Genomic DNA, 21,016 nt, shown 5'->3' with positions numbered 1-21,016 from the left:
CGACCCATGGGGTACGGCCTTCCTCGGCTGCTAGGAGATCTCTTGGCAGCGCTTTTGCCACGAGTCACTTGGCGAGAGAGGGACGGCCTTTCTTGCGAGCCCCCCTTCTAGTGCAGATGTCTCCCTTTGCAACAGTTCCTCGTGGACTGAGAAGTTTCAACATTCGTTGTAGGTGGGACTTCTTCGCCTACGACTTTACGCGGTTTCTCGGCGACCCTTCACCAGACTTTGAGGCAGCTTTTTCAGAGTTTATGTATTGTTCCTTGTAGCTAGAGGGATCGAGTCCCTTGACTCAGTGGTTGGCTTCTCTTTTCCCTTATGTAGCAGAGACCAGTCTAAGTGGACTCTGGACTCAGTGATGGAGTGGCTGCAGGCACACGCCCTCGAGTTCTCTCACCACATGGGAGACCAAGGGGTTACAGACCTGGTACATACTTTGTGGCCATTGGCCAAGTTCTCAGTGACACCTCCAAACTCGGCACGATGTAGACACATTGTGATACACTTCTTTGCTGACACGCAGAGCCCACCATGCTATGTACACAAACATGAGGACTCCTAGACAGAGAAGGTTTCCTTGCGCATGGCACGCTCTTCTTGGGCCTGGGCTAGACATTCGTTGCAGTCACACCTATCTCGGGGATGCTCGGATGCGGATTATTCCCCATCCAAGCAAACCTCGAAGGTAACGCGGTTGGCTGTTGCTGCAGCATCAGTTCTTTCTCGTTCTCCATGAGGATTGTCTCATGGAACATGCAGGGATTAGATGGGCCCCAATTTCAGCACCAACGGGGTCGATGGCGCCAGGAGCTTCAACGATACCTTGTGGGCAAAGAGATCGATCTTCTTATGCTGCATGAGCATCATCTTTGTGAGAGCCGCATTAGACGATGTGGTCAGCTTTTACGTGGGTGATATGTGACATTTTGGTCAGCTGTATTTGGACTTGGTGGTATCCAGGGAGGGGTATGTATGACTATTGTGGACTCTTTGAAGCAGTCCATTGTGAGCAGAAGTATTATTGTGCCTGGCAAGGCTCAGTGGATTACTATGCAGTTTCAGGGCTCCCTCTTGGGCTTCCTGAACATCTATGCACCCAATGTGGCAAGTGCACGTGCAGAGTTTTGGTCTCACATTGTAGAGTCTCTGCCGCATGCCGAGCAATGGTGCATTGGGGGTGACTTCAACATGCTGGAGGACCCCTCTGACAGGATTGGAGGTAACCATGCTACTGTGCATGGAGCTGAGTAGGCAGCTTGGAAGAGGCTATGTATGACTTTGAGGGTTTCAGATGTTTCGCAGCACTCTGGCTTTGTGAGGTCCCCCAGACAGCCTCGCCTTCTCTCACTCGGACCGCAGAGTGGGAGGAGTGAATTTATCTCGGGCAGATAGATCGCGTCTATGCTAGTGACCACATCTGTGACTTGGGTGGATCAATTTGCATTTTGGCTAGGACATCTTTTTCGGACCATGCACCAGTGATCCTCACTGTGACAGGTAGACAGAGGAGGGGGAGCACGATGCTACGCATCCCTAAGAGGATCTTGTTGGACTCAAAGCTCAGACGGCCGAGTGATGGCTCCTTTGACAAAGGGCTTGGACCCGCAGGACTCTCTTGCTGACAGAGTGGCCTCGGGACTTGCTCAGCTCAATCATTTCTTTCTCTAGGAGTCCACGGCCCGGCTTGGCTGCAGCGAGGGAGGAGCAGCGTCTCCGCGGGGGCGCTACTTTCTTGCAAAGGATGCAGGAGCAATACCCAGGCAATCCATGGTTGGAGGAGCATAGAGAAGAGGCGTCATGAGTTTTCTTTCCATCGACAGGCATCTCAAGGGGTGACAGAGTGACTGGGGCGTTCTTTGAGGCAGTGGGACCCCGTCATGCGCACACCAGTGTCAGCCAGTTGAGGAGACCTGATGGGTCAGTTGCTTGAGAGCCAAAGGATATCTGTGCAGCTGCTATTGACTTTTACCGTGACCTGCTGTCAGTAGAGCCTCAATCAGAGCGTCAAGATGCATGCAGAGAGCAGGTTTGGGCACAGATGCCTTTTCGCCAGAGGCTTGAGCTGCATCTTCAGCTAGAGGAGCTCCATGCGGCCCTCAAAGCACTTCCCCGAGGTAGTTGTCCCGGTAAGGATGGTTTGACTCCCAGATTTTTCTTGGAGTAGTAGGACTTGCTTGGCTCATACCTTTGCAACACTTTTCAATACATCTTGCACACAGGAGAGATACCTAATAGCATGAGTGAGGGCTTGATCTACCTCATTCTCAAGGAGGGTGGTTCCTTGGATGAGATTTGGGAGTGGCGGCCCATCACCATCCTCAACTCAACCTACAAAATTCTAGCCAAGACTCTAAGTTTGAGGATCTATCCACTTCTAGATAGCATTATACATGGGACCCAAACAGGCTTTGTCAAGAAGCTAAGTATCCTTCACAACATCTTCACTTTTTGGGAGGCATCTGCCCTAGCGCGCCTCCGAGGTGAGGATCTGGTGAAACTTCTTCTCAATATCGAGAAGGCCTACGACAGAGTTGACTGGGGCTTCTTGGAGGGCACTCTACGCAGGATGGGCTTCTCAGATGCTTGGACCAGAGGTGTGTCAGCTCTCTACAGACGTGCACACAATCAAGTGCTTTTGGCAGAAGGTAGAGGAGACCGTTTCATGCTCACACGCTCGGTCAGACAGGCTATCCTCTAGCGCCCTTCCTCTTTTTGTTCTATGTTGAGGCGATGAGCAGATTCTTGGTTTCACAGCAGGTTTGTCTGCATGGCTTAGCGCTCCCTATTCGGGGCAATGAGCTACCGGATGCTGAGTTTGCAGACGACTCAGCTTTGTACTTGGAGGGCCAGAAGATCAACCTGCACAGGTGTGAGCAGGCTCTAGAGACGTTTTGTTGTGCATCAGGCGCATTGATCAACTGGAGGAAGACACTAGCTTTCTCGGTTGGCAGTGCTCCTACGCCTGATTCGCTGCCAGGTGAGGGTTTTAGATGGATTCCTCCAGAAACTGCAATTTTCTACTTGGGCTGTCCGGTTGTCTTGGACTTGTCTCTTGAGCAGCAGATTGCTCCCCTCCTCCTATCCATCAGGAGGAGGTTGCTACATTGGAGTTCGGCATGACTCTCTTTTGCAAGCAGTGTTGTAGAGGCCAACGAGGTGTTGTTGGCTACTATGTGGTACATTACATCTTGTTGGATCTTTTCGAGCTCCTCCATGATGCATCATCCAGGTAGAGAGGCTGATCAGGAACTTTCTTTGGTCAGGACGCGACACTCAGATAGCCCAAGCCAAAGTAGCATGGCAAGTCATCACTCTACCTTGTTCTCAAGGGGGGTTGGGAATCTTTGGAATTTGTTGGTCTTTATGCTTATACTGCCTCGGCACAAAGAACTCATCTCTGGCAAGATTTGGTCAAATACCCCTGGCGTCCGCATGCTTTTTGTGTGGGGATTTTAATAATGCGCTTGCAAACACGGAAAATACAACTGGCCACTCGCATATGTTGAACTCTGAACGTTCTTCTTAGGATGCTATGGTCAGTAACACAAGTGCTTTGGATCTGTGGGCCAGTACTCACTCTTCGGAGCGGAATTATACTTTTACTCATGATGCTCACTCTAGATATAGAGCACGATTGGATCGATGGTATGTACTGGGCACTCCGCAATATGATTTGTTTGCATGTGATATGAGGATTGATCACTCCTTTACTCTATCTAATCATTTTCCTCTTTGGCTCTTGATCCATTTTGAGGCATTGGATGCAGATTCCCCCCTTCCTTGTAAACGGTTGATGCATATTAATAATGCATATCTTTCACACAAAGCATTCCAAAACTTGATTGAAGCAGTGATTCCTCCACTTGTCTGAAGCGGTGATTCCTCCACTTGTCTTATCGATGTGGATGTGGCTTGGTATCGTTTTCTCATGCGATCCAAGCAATCATAAAGGATTATGGTTCGTGGTACATGTCCCAGTTGAGAGATAAAGTGCAGGAAGATAAGGTGACTTGTCAAGCCTTAGAAAGTCTTGCAGATACTAGACGGCTTACTCACTCAGAACAAGAGGAATTATGTGCAGCTAAAGCCTCTTTGATGTATAATAACAGCACGAAACTAGAAAAATGGAAGGTTAGATCGAGACAGTATGCTTTTATGGATAAAGGTTGTTCATCAAAGCAGTTCTTTAAGCATTTGCATCATTCAATGCAATCTGTCTCTATCAAAAGGGTTAAGGACGATAGTGGACAAGGAACGGCCAATAAAAGTCAATTGGCAGATTCCATGGTGGATCACTTACAACGGGTTTTTGCCAGGCCTGAGGCTCCCTCAAGTGAGATTTTGCAAGCTAGACAGCTGTTGTTGTCGTTGTACGTCCTATATTGACAATGAATGATATAGCTCCCCTTAAGGCTAGGTTTTTTGAGGTTGAGTTGCACGACAGCTTGCTGCAGCTTGATCATTGGAAATCTCCTGGATGGGACGGTCTTACGGTTGAATTCTTCCTTCGCTTTTGGGAGTCCCTTAAGCAGCCTCTACTTTTTATGATAAATTATGCATGGACTACGCAATCTTTGCCGCAATCATGGAAAGGACTGGTGAAATTGTTGCCCAAGCAAACATTATGTGAATACTTTTACATCGGCGTCCGATCATGCTTATGCCGTTCATTTACAAATTGTTGTCAAAAATGATAGCTGCCCGTATTAATGATCATTTATTCTTTGGCATACATCCGACTCAGTATGGATTCATCCCTCGCCCATAAATTACAAATAATATTGTTAATGCTTTCATTGGAATTGAGTATGAAAAATATACTGGACAAGGTGTACTTATTATGCAGGTTGATACAGAAAAAGCATTTGACACTGTTCATTGGGACTTCATTGCTTAGATCATGACGGCTTTGGGCTTTAGGTCCAGAATGTGTCGGGTGGTCTATTTTCTTTATGAGCATAATCAATCTTCTGGAGTTCTTGATGGTGAGCTGACTCGGTTATGGGATCTTAATAGATCGATCAGACAAGGATGCCCTTTGGGTGCTATGTTGTATGCTATTGCTACACATTCTGTTGTTGTATATGGACTCCTTAACAGCATCTGGCCATTTACATCGATTGGAACTGCCGTCTCGTGATCATTTTGTGGCGCAAGCGTATGCGGATGACTCCATGTTTTGGCCTAGAAATCGACATGAGGATGTTCAATGTATCATGGAAGCAATACATGTTTATAGGTTGGTTGCAGGTCTGCAAGTGAAATTTCAAAAATCTAAATTGTTATCGTTGCATCAAATGGATTGGCACTTTGTATTATGGCAAAATGACATAGTGAAGCCTGATCAAATTGTGAGGCATCTTGGATATCCACTAGCTTGGTCAATTAACAATGCAAAATTTATTGGATTGGGTTGAGAATACCTTGAGGCCTAAATTACACTATTGGAAATTGTCTACTTGGCAGCTACATGTAAGGCTCAGAATAGTGCAGTCCATCTTGGTGGCATACATGCAATTTTTCCTACCAATGTTGCATTGGCCACCCGTCGTCTTCGGGCCTTCATGTCTCAAATTCTAAAGCAGTTGTGTACTCCAAAGCGTTGTGGTGGTGTGAATATTCTGCATTTGTGTTCTCATGTTACAGCAAGAAAAGCCACTTTGTAAGCAAAAGCAGCCTTGGACGCAAATGTTTGCGTTTCTGTGCTCTCGTGCGGTTTCTACACCAGCTTTTGGCCATTGGCAGCCGTCGTATCGGGATATGGTTTTTGATAAGTTTGAAGCCACAATACCTGGATGTCCCTTTGCTTCCAATCTTGTAGCGGATTGGAAATTGGTCACGCGGGAATTGTTTTGGCATGGTAGAGATGACGCTTGTGGAAACTCACTTCGATTGGAGAATTTACATTGGAGTTTAGTTTTTTATCAAACTCTTGTTCAACGCTCTCCTAAACAGGCTTATTTTCTCTCCCAGAAAGGTATTGACAGGATAACTGATGTGACGGACACTGATGGACAGGTGCTCTCATTTAGACAAACTGCTCTTACCTTTGGGCTTGGGATGCACTACAGGCGCATGTGGGATACCATTAAGGATCTGGTTGACTCGATATCTCCCGTTCCACCGTTAGTTGCGAAGAATTGAATTTGTGATTGGCTCTACGCTAGTTCTTCAATCCGTTCGATATCTGCAAAAAAAGTGCATTGTCATTTGTAATCATCTTCCTGGATCCAAGAACATTGTAATAAGGTATGGAATATGAACAAGTGTTACATGGTAGCAGTGTAAAGTTATGAAAGTGTGGTATGCTAAGCTACCTCTGAAGGAGCCACTGTTTATGTGGAGATGCATCGTTGGGTTTCTCCTGACTGGCAAATTTCTGCAATCCTGAAGATTGGCCCTTCGCAATGTGTTGGTGTAGCCATTGAGAGCATTCCACATTTATTGTGGTCTTGTTCTCGTACGCAACAGTTTTTGGATTGCATCTCTACAGCTCTTCGCATGCGTTTCCCTAGCATGCATTTCGGTAGATCTTTCTGGATCTTTGGAGTGCTTCCACCATTGCTTTGGCTGTATGTATACTTTTTCTACTGGGTTAGATTTTGGCTTCTATGGACAGTGTGGAGAGCACGCAATTTCCACATGTTTCAGCAGATTTAAGTGGAGTATGTTTCCTTCCTCAAGACATCTCTCCGACAGTCTCTTCAAGTTGCCTATGACTTGGAGGAGCTCCCCGCTAGTCATTACGAGCTCTAATTTAACTGTTCCTGATTTCCTGTTTGTAGTATTTTCTATGGGTTTTCCTCGTCTTGAGGTTTCTCATTGGTAATTCAATCTGACATTACTTTAAAAAAAAGTGTGTGTGTGTGTCTCTGTGACATTACTAAAGAAGTGTGTGTGTGTGTGTGTACCACAATGAATTTCCTGCGCGTAAAGTTCTTGTCGCATGAATTCCCTACGCGTCAATTTTCTGCTCTATTGAGCGTATCTCCTGCGCACTGCTGCGCCTGCGCCAGCAGGGGTGTGTCACTGTGTGCGCGCATGTGTGTGTGTGTGGGCAGACTCTGAAGGCTTTCTCTCTCGCCGAATTGCATGGTGCCTTGCTTGCATTGGGCCGGTGGAGATCTCCTGGTTGGGACAGACTTACTGTGGAATTTTTCCTCTCATTTTGGGATGCTCTTAAACAACCCCTGATCTTCATGATAAATGTGGCATGGGAAAACAGGATCTACCAATTTCATGGAAAGAGGGCTTACTTAAGTTGTTGTCCAAGCAAGCGCTTTGCGAGCAGTTCTCTCATTGGCGGCCCATAACTTTGATGCCGGTTTCATTCCTCGTCGTCAAATCATGGACAATTTGGCCAATCTTATGATTGGCATGGAATATGCTAAGTATACGCAACAAGATGTGCTAGTCATGCAAGTTGATATTGAAAAGGCCTTTGACACTGTGCATTGGGACTTCATTGCTGCCACAATGAGATGACTAGGATTTGGTCCTAAATTGGCCAATGTGGTTTATTTCTTGTATGATTGTAGTACGTCTTCGGGAATCCTGGACGGGGAATTGACAGAATCGTGGCCGCTTGGTTGTTCGGTTAGGCAAGGTTGCCCTATTAGTGCTTTGCTGTATGTAATTGCTTCTCATCCTTTGTTGATGTATCTTGATCACTTGACTTCTGCGCAGCGTCTTCATGGTTTGCAGCTACCATCGGGTCATACTTTTATTGGGTTGGCTTATGCAGATAACTCGCTATTTATGCCCCGCAATCAGCAAAACGATGTTCAAGAGATTATGAACGCTTTGGAATTGTTTGCGCTTGCGGCTGGTCTTAAAGTCAATTCCGTAAATCAAAGCTTCTGCCGCTTCGTTCTTGTGATTGGCATGCTCTCTTGTGGCCAAGAGAGATTGTTCTTCCAAATGTAATAACTAGGCATTTGGGTTATCCAATTGGATGGAATGTTACTCAAAGGCAGAAAGTGGATTGGGTTATGAATCGCCTGAATGTTAAATTGCATTACTGGAAGCTTTCTACTTGGCCGCTACATGTTCGCCTGCGAATTGTTCAGAGTATCCTCATGGCAAATTTTCAGTTCTTTCTGCCATTGTTGCATTGGCCCCGTCATTGTCTTGACTCTCTCATGTCAGCCATTTTGTCTCATTTGTGGCGAACGCGTGCGCACAAAAAAGGTTTGCGCTTGATATCAATGACAAAACTTTGTACACCAAAGCGCTTTGGTGGTTTGAATATTTTGGACCTGCGTAGGCATGTCATTGCTCGGAAGGCTATGCTTTTGCCTACACTTGCGTAACAATCTCAGCCTTGGACTCTTATGTTTGCACACTTGAGTCAGCATGTGGTTACATCCTCATTTGGTCACTGGCAATCATCCATGTGCGAGGCAGTATTTGGTAAGATGGATGGTCGTATTCCTAGATGCCCTCTTTCTTCCACCTTGCTTTCTGCATGGAAACAGGTTACAATTCATCTCTCATGGAATGCTCGGAGGGAAGGAAACTCACTTCCTGCGGAGAGCCTTCATTGGAGTCGGGCTTTTTCTCGACCGCTCGCCTCGCCAGGCGTATTTCCTCTCCTACCGTGGCATTCGAGTGGTTGAGGATGTGGTGGATGCAGGTGGTTTCACTTTCGAGTTTCCATTTGCCGCTCGCCGCTTTGGATTGCGCATGCACTATCGCCAGTTTTGGAGAGAATTACAGCAAATGTTGACAGGTTTCTTGCCAGTTTCACCTTTGGCTGATGGTGATCGCATGTCTGACTGGAAGCTTGGGGAAATGCGATTTCAAGATATTTCTGCTGGCCAGGCGTATGCTCTTCTTCTGCCTCGTCCATGGATTGCTGATCCTTGCAACGCTATTTGGCACATGCATAAATCAGATATTTGGTGGCGCAGGATTATATCTGCAACATGGGAAAATTGTTTGCCGTTGAAAGAGCGTTTGTTTCTTTAGCGGTGTTTGCTTGGTGTGCTCCCAGTGGGTACCTTTCTTAGGATGCGCCGTATCCGCTCTTCATCATGTGTCCGTTGCTTGTCTGTCGAGGAGGATGTTTGTCACCTCTTGTGGGATCGCTGTGTCACTCGAGAATTCCTTCATCGGGTCTCTGTGTGTATGCGGCTACGTTTTCCCACGACGGTCTTCCATAAGCGGTTTTGGATTTTTGGTATCTTCTCGCCGACGTTGCAGTGCTTTGCAGCCTTCTTCATGTGGGTCAGGTTTTGGGCATATTGGAGCCTGTGGCAACAGCGTAATGGCTATATGTTCCATCGCATTCATACGGATCCACTACCTTTCTTCAAGATTTCCCTTCGGCAGTCTTTGTGGTTTGCCTTGGAAGTTGGTGATATCACGGCAGAGATACATCAGCTTTCTTATGAATGCTTTTAGATATTTTATACAGCCGAACACTGTTGTGTTCCTTTCCTTGTACATCTTTTTGGTGGGTTTTCCTCTCTTTGAGGTTTCCCACAGATAGTTAAATCAAATTGATTTACAAAACAAAGTGTGTGTGTGTGTGTGAGAGAGAGAGAGCCGAGACCTGCACGCAAGCAGTTCAATGCTTCTGTGCTCCTCGTTGCCTCCTGCTGATTTTAGCGGGCTGCTGTTCGAGACCACATCTCGGCCTTGTTGCTGCCAGTTTTCAGCAGCTTTATGCTACTAAAAACTTCTTCGTAAACAAACACTGCTGAAAAGGATTTCCGCTTTTTAGATTGATGGCCACGTGTAACAGTCTGCACTCGCCTCTAGAGAATCATGGTAAAAATCATCATTTTAAGGTTTGGATGCTTATCGGAGCTGTCTTTTGCTTCTCCAGTTTTCTTTTGGCAGAGTACAAAATCATGTCTTCTCAATAGCTTGTACTATTTGGTGGTAATGTTAGAGTTCCACCTTCATTTGCCTTCAATGCTGCGTTTTCACAGCCTGCAAGGCCCTCCGCTGCATTGGCACTTGCAAGTTTGTGTCCCATCATGTGTACATGCACATGCCACATTGGCCTGAAATCTGACTTTTGAGACCATTAAGAAATAAGGAAACAGCATACTCATGCTCCTTTTATCAAAACTTGTAAACCAACAAGAAACACACTTGATGAAAACTGTTCCCATTTCATTCATTTCCTTACCATCGACAGGTCCAAATATGATCTCATTTCAGTAAAAAGAAGCATCTTCTTACCATTAAACAAACAGGTTCTGAAGTAGGATCTCAATAGTGGCAAAAGGAGGAGATAAAACATGCACACTATGCAGGCAAAACTAAAAGGATTCTCCAACTAAAAGACAATGTTCACAACCTGCCACATCAAGCTTGGTTTCGATTCCTTCCCTCTGTGCCCAATCCAAAAACCTTCTCTCTTTGTCACCTACACATGGATTGTTGGCTTCCACAATTTCATCAGTATGAAGGAGCCCAAGTTTTTGCTTTACCATCTCAACCAGAATATGAAATGACGGATTGTCTTTATAGGTACTAGCTACACATTCAAGAGCTGCAAGTATGGTGTTCAGTGCTTCAAGTTCATTCCTGAAATTGATTGGACCAAGATCATCCTCTTCAAGAAAGTACCATTCAATCTACAAAACAAAACAGACCTTTGAGCTAGTAATGTGTCAACTCTCTCTCTCTCTCTCTCTCTCTCTCTCTCTCTCTCTCTCTCTCGGGATAGTTTCCTACAACGTTAAAATTCTCTTCTTCTTCTTCTTCTTCTCCAAGGGTTCAGCATGGACAGATTGCCCCCCTTCCAGTACTCATTGGATGAACCCTCTCTGACTGTTACACAATCCGAGATCACTAGGCTCATCAGCTAGGACCTGACTCAGCTCGATACCAGGAGGACTTGGATACAGCCGTCACACGAGCTAGGTACGAAGATGGCTTTCTATAGAGAGCATCTTCTCCACCTTACTAAGGATGGTTTTGTGACGAGGCCCAGATACATGGACGCCCACTTATCTCATGGGATACGATGTGCTATTGGCCAGATATGCACACCTTCACACCAGCTTCCCATCTAGACTGGTAGATACAGCGGAGTACCAGCAGAGGCCAGGACATGTCCCCTAGCCTGAGATAGAGTTGCACTACACATACCACTGCCCAGTTTACTATGGGATTCGGGCCACTTTCACTGCCTGTCCAGAGAGGGCTTTGGATCACTCTCTAGAGTCATGGGGTATGAGGACCAGAGATGTTTGGGACTATTTTTGCTCGAGCTGCACAGACACAGAGAGAGCCTGATGAGAGGAGAGGCTAGCCAGACTCAGAGACAGATCACTGACTTCTTTAGAGCGGACACTGGGTAGCCAAAGGAGCAGCTACCACAGCAAAGCTCACATTCTCCTCGTACCAACGGCACGCTGATCGATCGAGGGACCGAGCTAGGGAGATCCAGACGCCCACGATTGCGGAGGACTACACAGCATTGACAGAGGCTGCATCAGAGGATTCGGATCACTTTGGCCCGACATGCACAACGCACAGTCAGACTACTGACCATAGAGGAGATTGATGAGATCCGCCAGCTGTTGGGTTAAAGGCCTAAATAACCCCTTTTTGTACATTTTTATACTTTGTCCAGGTTCATGACACATTTTTTAAAGGTCACTTATAATAAAAGTGGGAAAACCCAAAACTCACTTATTGAGTTTTCCCCAAAAACGTGAGCTCTCTCTCTCTCCCTCTTCGTTCTGCTAGCGCTTCCTCTCCTGCTGGCTTTCGCCACCCCTCTCTGGACACACACTGCACATCTTCGCGTGCTCTATCACTTGCACACACTGCCTCGCGCTCAACAACTAGTATCAGAGCCAGATTAGGGTTTCAGAAGCTTTGCGCAGGTGGCTGGACAGCAAGCGAAAGGCTTCTCTCGCGTCAAATTTCCGCTTTCATCACGAAGCCCCTTGCTTCCGGTGTCGCCTAGGGTGATTACGGTTCCCAAAACAACCTAAAACAGGCTGAAATTAGGTCAAAACAGGTAAAACCAGAAAATTACAGGTCAAAACAGCAAAACGCAGGTGTTCTAAATCGATTCCCGTGAATGCCCCTTGCTTTTCCCACTCAAAACAGGTCCATTTGATGCAAATTGATGCGCCAAAACAGTAAATTTGCAGAAAATTCAGAATTGGACTGTTTTTATGTACACAAATTGAGGTTTATGTACGCCTTTTGTGGGTTTATGCAAGTACGCATTGGGGATACTTGTTAATTGCTGAAATTTTCAGCACATTGTATGCAACGTGCGGTACATTGTGATCACTGAAAGTTTTCAGATTTTGTGTAGACACTTTCTGCTGCATTTTTATCCGTGCAAATGGTCTCTACTTCCTTGTCGTCTGATGCCAAGAGCTTGATGGAAATCAATCAATTTGACGGTACAGGTTTCGACCTATGGCAGGACAGGATGCAGGGGATTTTGTTCCTCAAGGATTGTGAGGACTCCCTTTTGGCTGTAAAGCCTAAGGATATGCCGGATGAGGATTGGGCCAAGCTCAACAAGAGGGCAAAGGCCTATATCAAAATGGCTGTGACCGATGACATTCTGGTGGACATAAAGGGCTTGGACAGTGATAGGAGTCCAAATGGCCAAGCTATCATCACTTGATCACTTGAACTTTTGTCAAAAAGCCATGGGGCTGGAGGTGCGGTGCTTTGCCACAGTAGGGATTGTGGCGCAGGAGACATGGCGGATCTGCTGCAGGGCAGCGTACGGCCTAGGGTGCGAGCGATGGGGTTGATGTTTACCTTGGCATGTGATGTGCGGGATGCATACATGGGCTCGACACAAGGGAGCGAGGAGAACCAGCAATATTGAGGCTCTTTGCCATAGCAAGGATGGGCGCTGCAGGAGCATTGTATGCATAAATAACAAGCTCCCCTCCTTGTCGTCTTGTCCACGTGGACATTTTGAGAGCAATTTGGCATAAGTTGAAGGCCACTTATGAGAATGCCACCCCTGTGAATCAAGTGCATTTGATGCGCAAACTGGTGAACATGATGCTTGACGAAGCCAAGTCGGCTTCTGAGCACTTAAGTGCTTTCACCAGTGTTATGAGTTAGCTACAGGATACTGGGCTTCAACCTTTTGATGACAAGTTGAAAGACATATTTTTGTTGATGACTTTGCCAGACTCTTGGAAAACGCTTGTGGTTTCTTTGAGTAATAGCCCCAACCTCACATATGATGGAGTGCGAGGCTCCATCTTAAATGAGGTAATTAGACGCAAGTCTAGTGGTGGGGAAGGTGGCAGTTCTGCTTACAATGCAAGAGACAGAAGTCAGAAGCAAAATACAGGTACCAAGACTCAAAACAGGAGCAAAAGCAAGTCTAGGGATAAGGATGTGACTTGTTACCAGTGTGGCAGAAAATGCCATAAGAAGCCAGATTGCAGGTATTTCAAGAAAGAGCAGGAAAGAAAGAAGGAATCATAGGAGAAGAAGAAGACAGAGGATAAGAAAGGGGAAAAATCAGCAGGTACCTCCTCCAAGGATTCGGAGACTGTCAATGTATCCTCTAGTGTGGTTATCACAGAGTTATCCGACAGTGAGGAGATCTTGGTTGCAGCTTCATGCCCCTCAGATTTGGTTGTAGCAAATGTAGAAGACATGCTTATCTCACGTAGAGATGTCATTGATGCATTGCTGAGTGCAAATGATGGCCTTACACAGTCTTGGATAGTAGACTCGGGTGCCTCATTTCATGTGACTCCATCTGTGGAGTGTTTTGCTTCTTATCATGCAGGCAAGTATGGCAAGATTTACCTTGGGGATAACCATGCTTGTGACATTGAAGGAATGGGCACTGTGCGCTTGGCATTAAACAATGGCCAAGAGTTTATGCTTAAAGATGTAAGGTATGTACCAGGCATCAAGAAGAGTCTATTGTCTGTTGGCCAGATGGATGCACAGGGTTATACAACCATTTTTGTTGGGGGTTCATGGAAGTTGCTTAAGGGATCAATGCTCATTGTCAAGGGATGCAAGAGTGGTACATTGTAATATTTACATGGCAAAGCTCTGCCTGGCAAGTTTCTTGCAATGGCCGAAGTTGCTTCTCATTTGGAGTTGTGGCACAAAAGACTTGGCCATATGAGCCAGAAGGGACTTGATGTGCCTTCCTCTTTGAAGAGGGTTGATGTAAAGGGCACCAAGTTAGATTTTTGTTATGACTGTTTGTATGGTAAACAATAGAAGTCTTCTTATTATTCTGGTGTCTCACGCAAAGCTAATGCTCTTGATTTAATTCACTCCGATGTATGTCAATGCTTGTTAAGTCTTTTGGTGGTGCATCATACTTTGTTACATTCATTGATGATTGCACTAGGAAAGGCTGGGCATATTTGTTAAAGAATAAGAGTGAGACATTTAATGCATTTAAGAGGTTTCATGCTTTTGTGACTACGCAAAAGGGTAGTAAGCTTAAATGTCTGAGATCTGACAATGGGGGGAGTACATGTCTGCTGAATTTCAGCGTTATTGCGAAAAATATGGGATTAAAAGGGAGTTGACAGCCCCTTATAATCCATCTTCTAATGGTGTGGCTGAGAGGTATAACCGTACTTTATGTGAGAGAGTGCGTTGCATGTTGTCCACGGCTAATCTCCCTCATGGGTTTTGGGGAGAGGCTTTGAAAACTGCAGTTCATGTATGCAATCGCTCTCCTAACAGTACGCTGAAAAATGACATTCCAGAGGAGGTTTGGTCTGGCAAACCTGCCTCTTATGATCATTTGAGAGTGTTTGGCTGCAAGGCTTTTGTCCATGTTCGTAATGACTTGAGGACAAAGCTAGATACCAAGTCCATCCAAGGACTCTTCTTAGGTTATGGGGAAGAGGGTGAAATGGGCTACAGGATATGGTTACCTCAGTTTAAGAGAGTAGTACGCGGCCGAGATGTAGTGTTCAATGAGGCTAAATTGCTGAAAAATGCTACATCTTCTGAAATTGACAAGAAATCGGTCAAATTTCAGCCTCTCTTGCCACCTATTGATGTTGAAAAAGAGCCTCAGAATGCATTACCGCAAGCTGAAATTGATAATCAGGCTGTTAACCTTGAGCCAGAAGAGGTAGGCCATGATTTAGATGCTCCAAATGAGGATGGACAGCCACCTGTCATGGCTGAAAATGATTTTCAGCAGCATGAGCATGTTGAAAATGAGTTGCCTCCTGATGTAGAACCTGTGCCTGAGAATGTAGATCATTGGGTACGAAGGTCTACTCGTGTCAGAAGGTTGATACAGCGCTTTGACCCCTCTTTGCATCATGTTATGTTGACAGATGAGGGAGAGCCTCTTACGTATAAAGAGGCAAAGACATGTGAGTCAAGCAGTAAGTGGGAGCTTGCAATGCAAGAGGAAATGAAATCCTTGTATGCAAATGATACTTGGGATCTTGTGCCATTGCCTAAAGGGAGAAAGGCTCTTCCTAACAAATGGGTATACAAGATTAAGATTGTGGATGAAAAACCCCAAGTACAAGGCAAGATTGGTTGCAAAAGGATATGCACAGAAAGAAGGAATTGATTTTCAAGAAATCTTTTCTCGCGTTGTAAAGCTTACAACTTTACATGTCCTTTTTGCTCTCGTTGCGGTGCTTGATTTGGAATTGAATCAAATGGATGTAAAGACGGCGTTTTTGCACGTTGACATTGAAGAGGACATATACATGAAACAACCTGAAGGTTTTGTAGTTCCTACACGTGAGGAACTTGTATGCAAACTGAAAAGGGCTTTGTATGGTTTGAGACAATCATCACGGCAGTGGTGTAAGAAGTTTGATACTTTTTTGCTGTCTCAAGGCTGTAAACGCAGCCATTCAGACCATTGTTTGTATACAAAGAAGGATAACGATGGAAGTACTATAATCCTTGTGCTATATGTAGATGATATGTTGATTGCTGGGAAGCATAAGTCTACCATTGATGCTCTTAAACGTCAGCTGAATTCAGCTTTTGCAATGAAGGATTTAGGTGATGTTGAGCACATCTTGGGCATGAGAATCAAGAGAGATAGAAAGCTGAAATTGCTCTTCTTATCTCAAGAAAAGTACATTGCTAAAGTACTTGACAGGTTTAACATGGCTGAAGCTAAGTCACTTGGAGTACCTTTACCTCCACACACAAAACTTAGCAAAGCCGATTGCCCAAAGGATGACGTGGCAATGAATGCTATGAAGGGAATCCCTTATGCATCAGCTTGTGGTTCTCTTATGTATGCTATGGTTGCCACTCGTCCTGACATTGCCCATGCGGTGGGAGTTGTTAGTAGATACATGTCCAATCCCGGCAAAGCACATTGGGAAGCTATCAAATGCATTCTGAGATATTTGAAAGGTACGCAATCAAAGTGTATCTGTTATGGCAAAAGTGACTTGAAGTTGCAAGGCTATTGTGATGCAGATATGGCAGGTGACTTGGATACCAGGAAGTCCACTAGTGGCTATGTGTTTGCTATTGCTGGTGGTGCTGTCTCTTGGTGTTCACGACTGCAGAAAAATGTGGCATTGAGTACTACTAAGGCTGAATATATTTCAGCCACTGAGGCTTCTAAAGAGGCCATATGGTTGGGCTGACTTGTCAAAGAGCTTGGTATGCCTGCTAGTACTCCTGTCTTGGGATGTGATAGCCAAAGTGTTGTCTATTTGGCCAAGAATGCCATGTTTCATGCACGGACAAAGCACATTGATGTGCGATACCACTTCATACGACAGGTATTGGAGGATGGTCTAGTCACCTTGACTAAGATTCACACACAGGATAACCCTGCAGATGTTCTCACCAAGAGTCTTGCTAAGGCTCAACATGAGCATTGCATATAGCTGGTGGGAGTTGGTTAACTTAAAGGCGTCATTTATGCCTTTAAGTGGGAGGTTGTTGGGTTAAAGGCCTAAATAACCCCTTTTTGTACATTTTTATACTTTGTCCAGGTTCATATTGAACCTGAACACATTTTTTAAAGGTCACTTATAATAAAAGTGGGAAAACCCAAAACTCACTTATTGAGTTTTTCCCAAAAACGTGAGCTCTCTCTCTCTCCCTCTTCGTTCTGCTAGCGCTTCCTCTCTTGCTGGCTTTCGCCACCCCTCTGCACACACACTACACATCTTCGCGTGCTCTATCACTTGCACACACCGCCGCGCGCTCAACACCAGGGAGCGATGATGGATCTCCTGTGATTTAGCTCTTTTGAGGATTGTACACCCTGCTCATCTTGCACCAGCCTTTGTATCAACTCTAGCCCATTATATCCCCACACACACACCCACATTGTGTTGCATTAGCCCTCAATCACTACTTTCACCCCCTACTCATATCCTACACAATTTCAGCTAGTTGCTTAGTTCACATCTAGCAGTTTAGGATTCTATGTACCCTTTTTTCAGTATCCTTTTTATTTTTGGTACTCGACATTGTATCAGATTCACCGCATTATAACTTTTTGGTCTCATAAGTCATTTTGGCCTTTTGAAGACGTTAATAAAACATCTCTCTCTCTCTCTCTCTCTCTCTCTCTCTCTCTCTCTCTCTCTGGCAATAAAAATGGGGCTTTGACCCTTTGCATTACATAAAAATTGATCATAGGTCCATATAAAAAGAACTATGGGAAAAACCTTGAAAGATGTACATGGAAATCATGGTAAAAACTCCCATAACAAACCACAACATCAAACTGGGATAAAGATACTCTAATCAGGTGGTGATATATAGCTATCTAGGTAGTGATCAAGTCTACACAAATGTGCTCAAAGCTCTATCCACCTCAGGCGATGTAGCAAAAACCACGAAGTGCAATGTTGGGTATCTACCTAACATAAAGCATCCTCTATAAAAACCTCATGGAGTAACTCACAAAAGCCAAGGGATTGTGAAACCCCTAGGCTGTGCCTCCATAATCATCTGAATCCACTCTAAAATTTCCTCACGATGTACCCCAAAAAAGGATGCATATTTCCCGCACAACCAAACTATAAGAGAGGCAGAAGGGGGCCACTCGTTTTCCGCCTCAAAAGCGAAGGGAAGATACCAAAGATGCATATCTCTCTAACCAAACCAACTTCCTTAAGGCCTCTCTAAACTGACTCTCAAGCAAATCTGCAAATTGTGTGATATCCATGAAGTAATTGGCATGAACCATTGTCTGCTCCTGTAAGATATCATAAACAACCTCCTTCATCCAAAAGGAGTCATCATGTGAAATCTGCACTCTAAATCTGATCATGGGAGCTCTCTCTAGACCAAGGAGAATGTGACATGCTCTTGACAACTACAGGAAAAACATGTCGACACATAGTGGCCCATTCCTCAAAGAAACACTAGGGGAGATCTCTCTCTCTCTCTCTCTCTCTCTCTCTCTCTCTCTCTCTCTCTCTCTATATATATATATATATATATATATATATATATATATATATATATATATATATATATCAGTGCCTTTTATCATGCAACACATCCCTATCCAAGATACCATTTTTGCAGAGAGACAAACGGAGTGTATATAGCAATGTTGTATGGTCTTCTGGCAAGGGAGAACCCCCATAGACCCTTGTCAGAGCTCACCCAGATATTGACAGAGATGATAGACACAGCCACAGCCACAGCTTTTCCCCACTCTCAGCTTAATCATTAATGGGAGACCACAGCCTAGGAGCACACCTCAGAATAGTAGGTATGATGATATGTGTCGAGAGACGAGAGCCCGACCACAGAGAGAGGTGGCTTTGGGAGACATCACACATGGGGCAGTCACAAATACTCTTCCGACGCCTTATACGGTGAAAGAAGAGCGTTCTTAGCTCAGCTTGAGAGAGATATTTATCACAGAATTCTAGGGAGGCTTGGCGACTCTAGAGAGCACTCGCACTCTTCAGTCATCACTTTTACAGAGACATGGACACAATATGCATCCTCTCTATTCAGCAGAGCAATTACCATTGCCAGACCTGCCGGAGCTGTGCCCTCCCACTTCTAATTTCTTCACAGCAGAGATGGTGAGGCAAGCCATTGCAGATTGCACACAGGGAGGGCACAGGATCATGATGGTATAATGGAAAAGCATTTCCTACATGCTAGAGATCATATTGATGGTTTGTTGACCTTCATGTTCAACAAGGCCATGTGTAAGGGGTTTCCTGAGACTTGGAGTATGTCTACGATTGTACCAGTCTGGAGATCCGACCTCGCCAACTAACTATCGCACTCATTGGCCACTCATTGGCCAAGCTACATGCATCTATACTTGAGCATGAGTTGAGCAGATGGGCAGAGAGAGAGGGTGTACAAGCTTCAGGGCAGGCAGGATTCAAGAAGGATTTTCTGTACTTGATCATATATTCACACTTAAAGCGATCATTGAGGAGGGCAAAACACATGGGAGGGGATTTATTAAAGCTTTGTGGATTTCCGCAAAGCCTTGGACACATTTCCGAGGGCCAGGTTGATACAGGGACTACATGTCAACCTGGGTCTGACAGGTCTTCATCAGTGATGAGTTCATCACCTCCCCCTATGCAAAAACAGTTGGAGGGATTTTGTGCAAGGATAAGGCAGAGGATCTTGAGTTCTTGAAGGAGCTCAAGAGTCTAGACGCACAGGTGAAACTGGTGGTTCATTTGCTTCGAGTTCTGGATGGCATGGATCCTTGCATTGGCAAGATTTATGAGGCAATGGACCGCATGATTGAGCAGCTTGCACAACTTGAGCCGAAAGTAGAGCAATTGTAGCGTGGATAGTGTGTTGTGCTCTCTACAGTGGGTGCTCCTCAGTGCAATGTGCGTGACAATCTCACTCAAAGCAGACTGAAAACAAGGAACAATAGATAACCACTGAGCTCACAGAGACACAACAACAGACCAGAACATATGACTCAACTATCTTAAAGAACCGATACAGACTCTGGCGTTGCAGCACAGTCAGCTCGAGCCCAGGAGTCACAGGTACAATGGGGGTGTCGAGGCTCAGATGTGCAAGGCTGGTGTAGACGTGCTGTGTATAGACTCGCTACCTAGACGATGACGCTAGACCATATATGAAGAAGATGATCTGATGACCCAACAGCTACTACTCATATGCAAACCATAAAGAGCCACCAACGGCTCATAAATGTCAACCATCTAAGTCTATCCCCAAACTGAGTGGTGGTGACCTGGCCACGATGTCCACTAGACCACCGCCCCCGTATCCCTGCTACGTGTCACTGTCCAACCCAAAGAGTCCGTCCAGTGTGAACCAGACCAGACCAACTGTACTAATTGTGTGTCCTGTGAAAGTGACACTGTAGCCCTGCTACAGGTTGCCCGCCACAAAACCACTCACCGTCTCGGTGATAGAAATATTGAAAAACTGTGAAAGAAAACCACTAGGTACTGCATCCGTACATCATTCCTGAAGCAGGTGCTAGGCCCAGGACCTTACATGCCTCAAAAGTGGAGTTGAAAACACTGCACTGCTTGCAAACGCCTTAAGCCTTTAATAGGCACGAACCCAGTATGATTGCATAGTCCAAGAATCCCAATTGGCAAAACAGAATGAGGCTCTACAGCAAAGAGATAAGCTCAGTTTAATTCCAGCGCATCTTTATCCTCCATAACCATAGTGAGAGGAAAATGATCTGGTCCATGCTTGCATTTGCAGATGAACCTTGCAACACTTTTTGCAACAGCACTCTTCTCGAAAAGAGGGATGACCATAAGCCCGAGTAACACCGTAAATAAGGTTAAGCTCCATCATGATGGCAGAACGAAAAGCCTTCACAGCAACAGGATGGCCACCAAGTGAATGCTTGAGAGCTACAAGGAAACAACCAAAAGGCTTCTCAGCAACCAAATCAAAAGGCGTCTGAAGTGCAGGGAAGTCGATTGAGGAATAGGAGGGGATTGGTACGATTATGCTGATTATGCAGTATGCTAATAGGCTGATCATGCGGGGTGGGGGAAAAGCTGGCTGAGGCTGAGAGGGGTGGGGAGGGCTAGATAGGGGCGAGGGGGGGAGATTGGGTGGGTAGGAGTGA

General features: G+C 45.4%; 1 protein-coding gene across 1 annotated transcript in view; it reads right to left on the bottom strand.

Annotated features, from left to right (window-relative positions):
* LOC147461143 (SET domain-containing protein) overlaps positions 1-21,016 on the bottom strand; it is a 143,225-nt gene that overhangs the window by 70,405 nt on the left and 51,804 nt on the right. Inside the window, exon 3 of the mRNA XM_086508763.1 lies at positions 10,313-10,592. Coding sequence (XP_086364889.1) covers positions 10,313-10,592 — 280 coding nt within the window. The remainder of the gene's footprint in view (positions 1-10,312; positions 10,593-21,016) is intronic.

Source organism: Adiantum capillus-veneris, chromosome 3 (assembly GCF_014529385.1).
Source record: "Adiantum capillus-veneris isolate H3 chromosome 3, ASM1452938v2, whole genome shotgun sequence".
NCBI classification, from domain to species: Eukaryota; Viridiplantae; Streptophyta; class Polypodiopsida; order Polypodiales; family Pteridaceae; genus Adiantum; species Adiantum capillus-veneris.
This window is presented reverse-complemented; position numbering and strand designations above follow the sequence as displayed.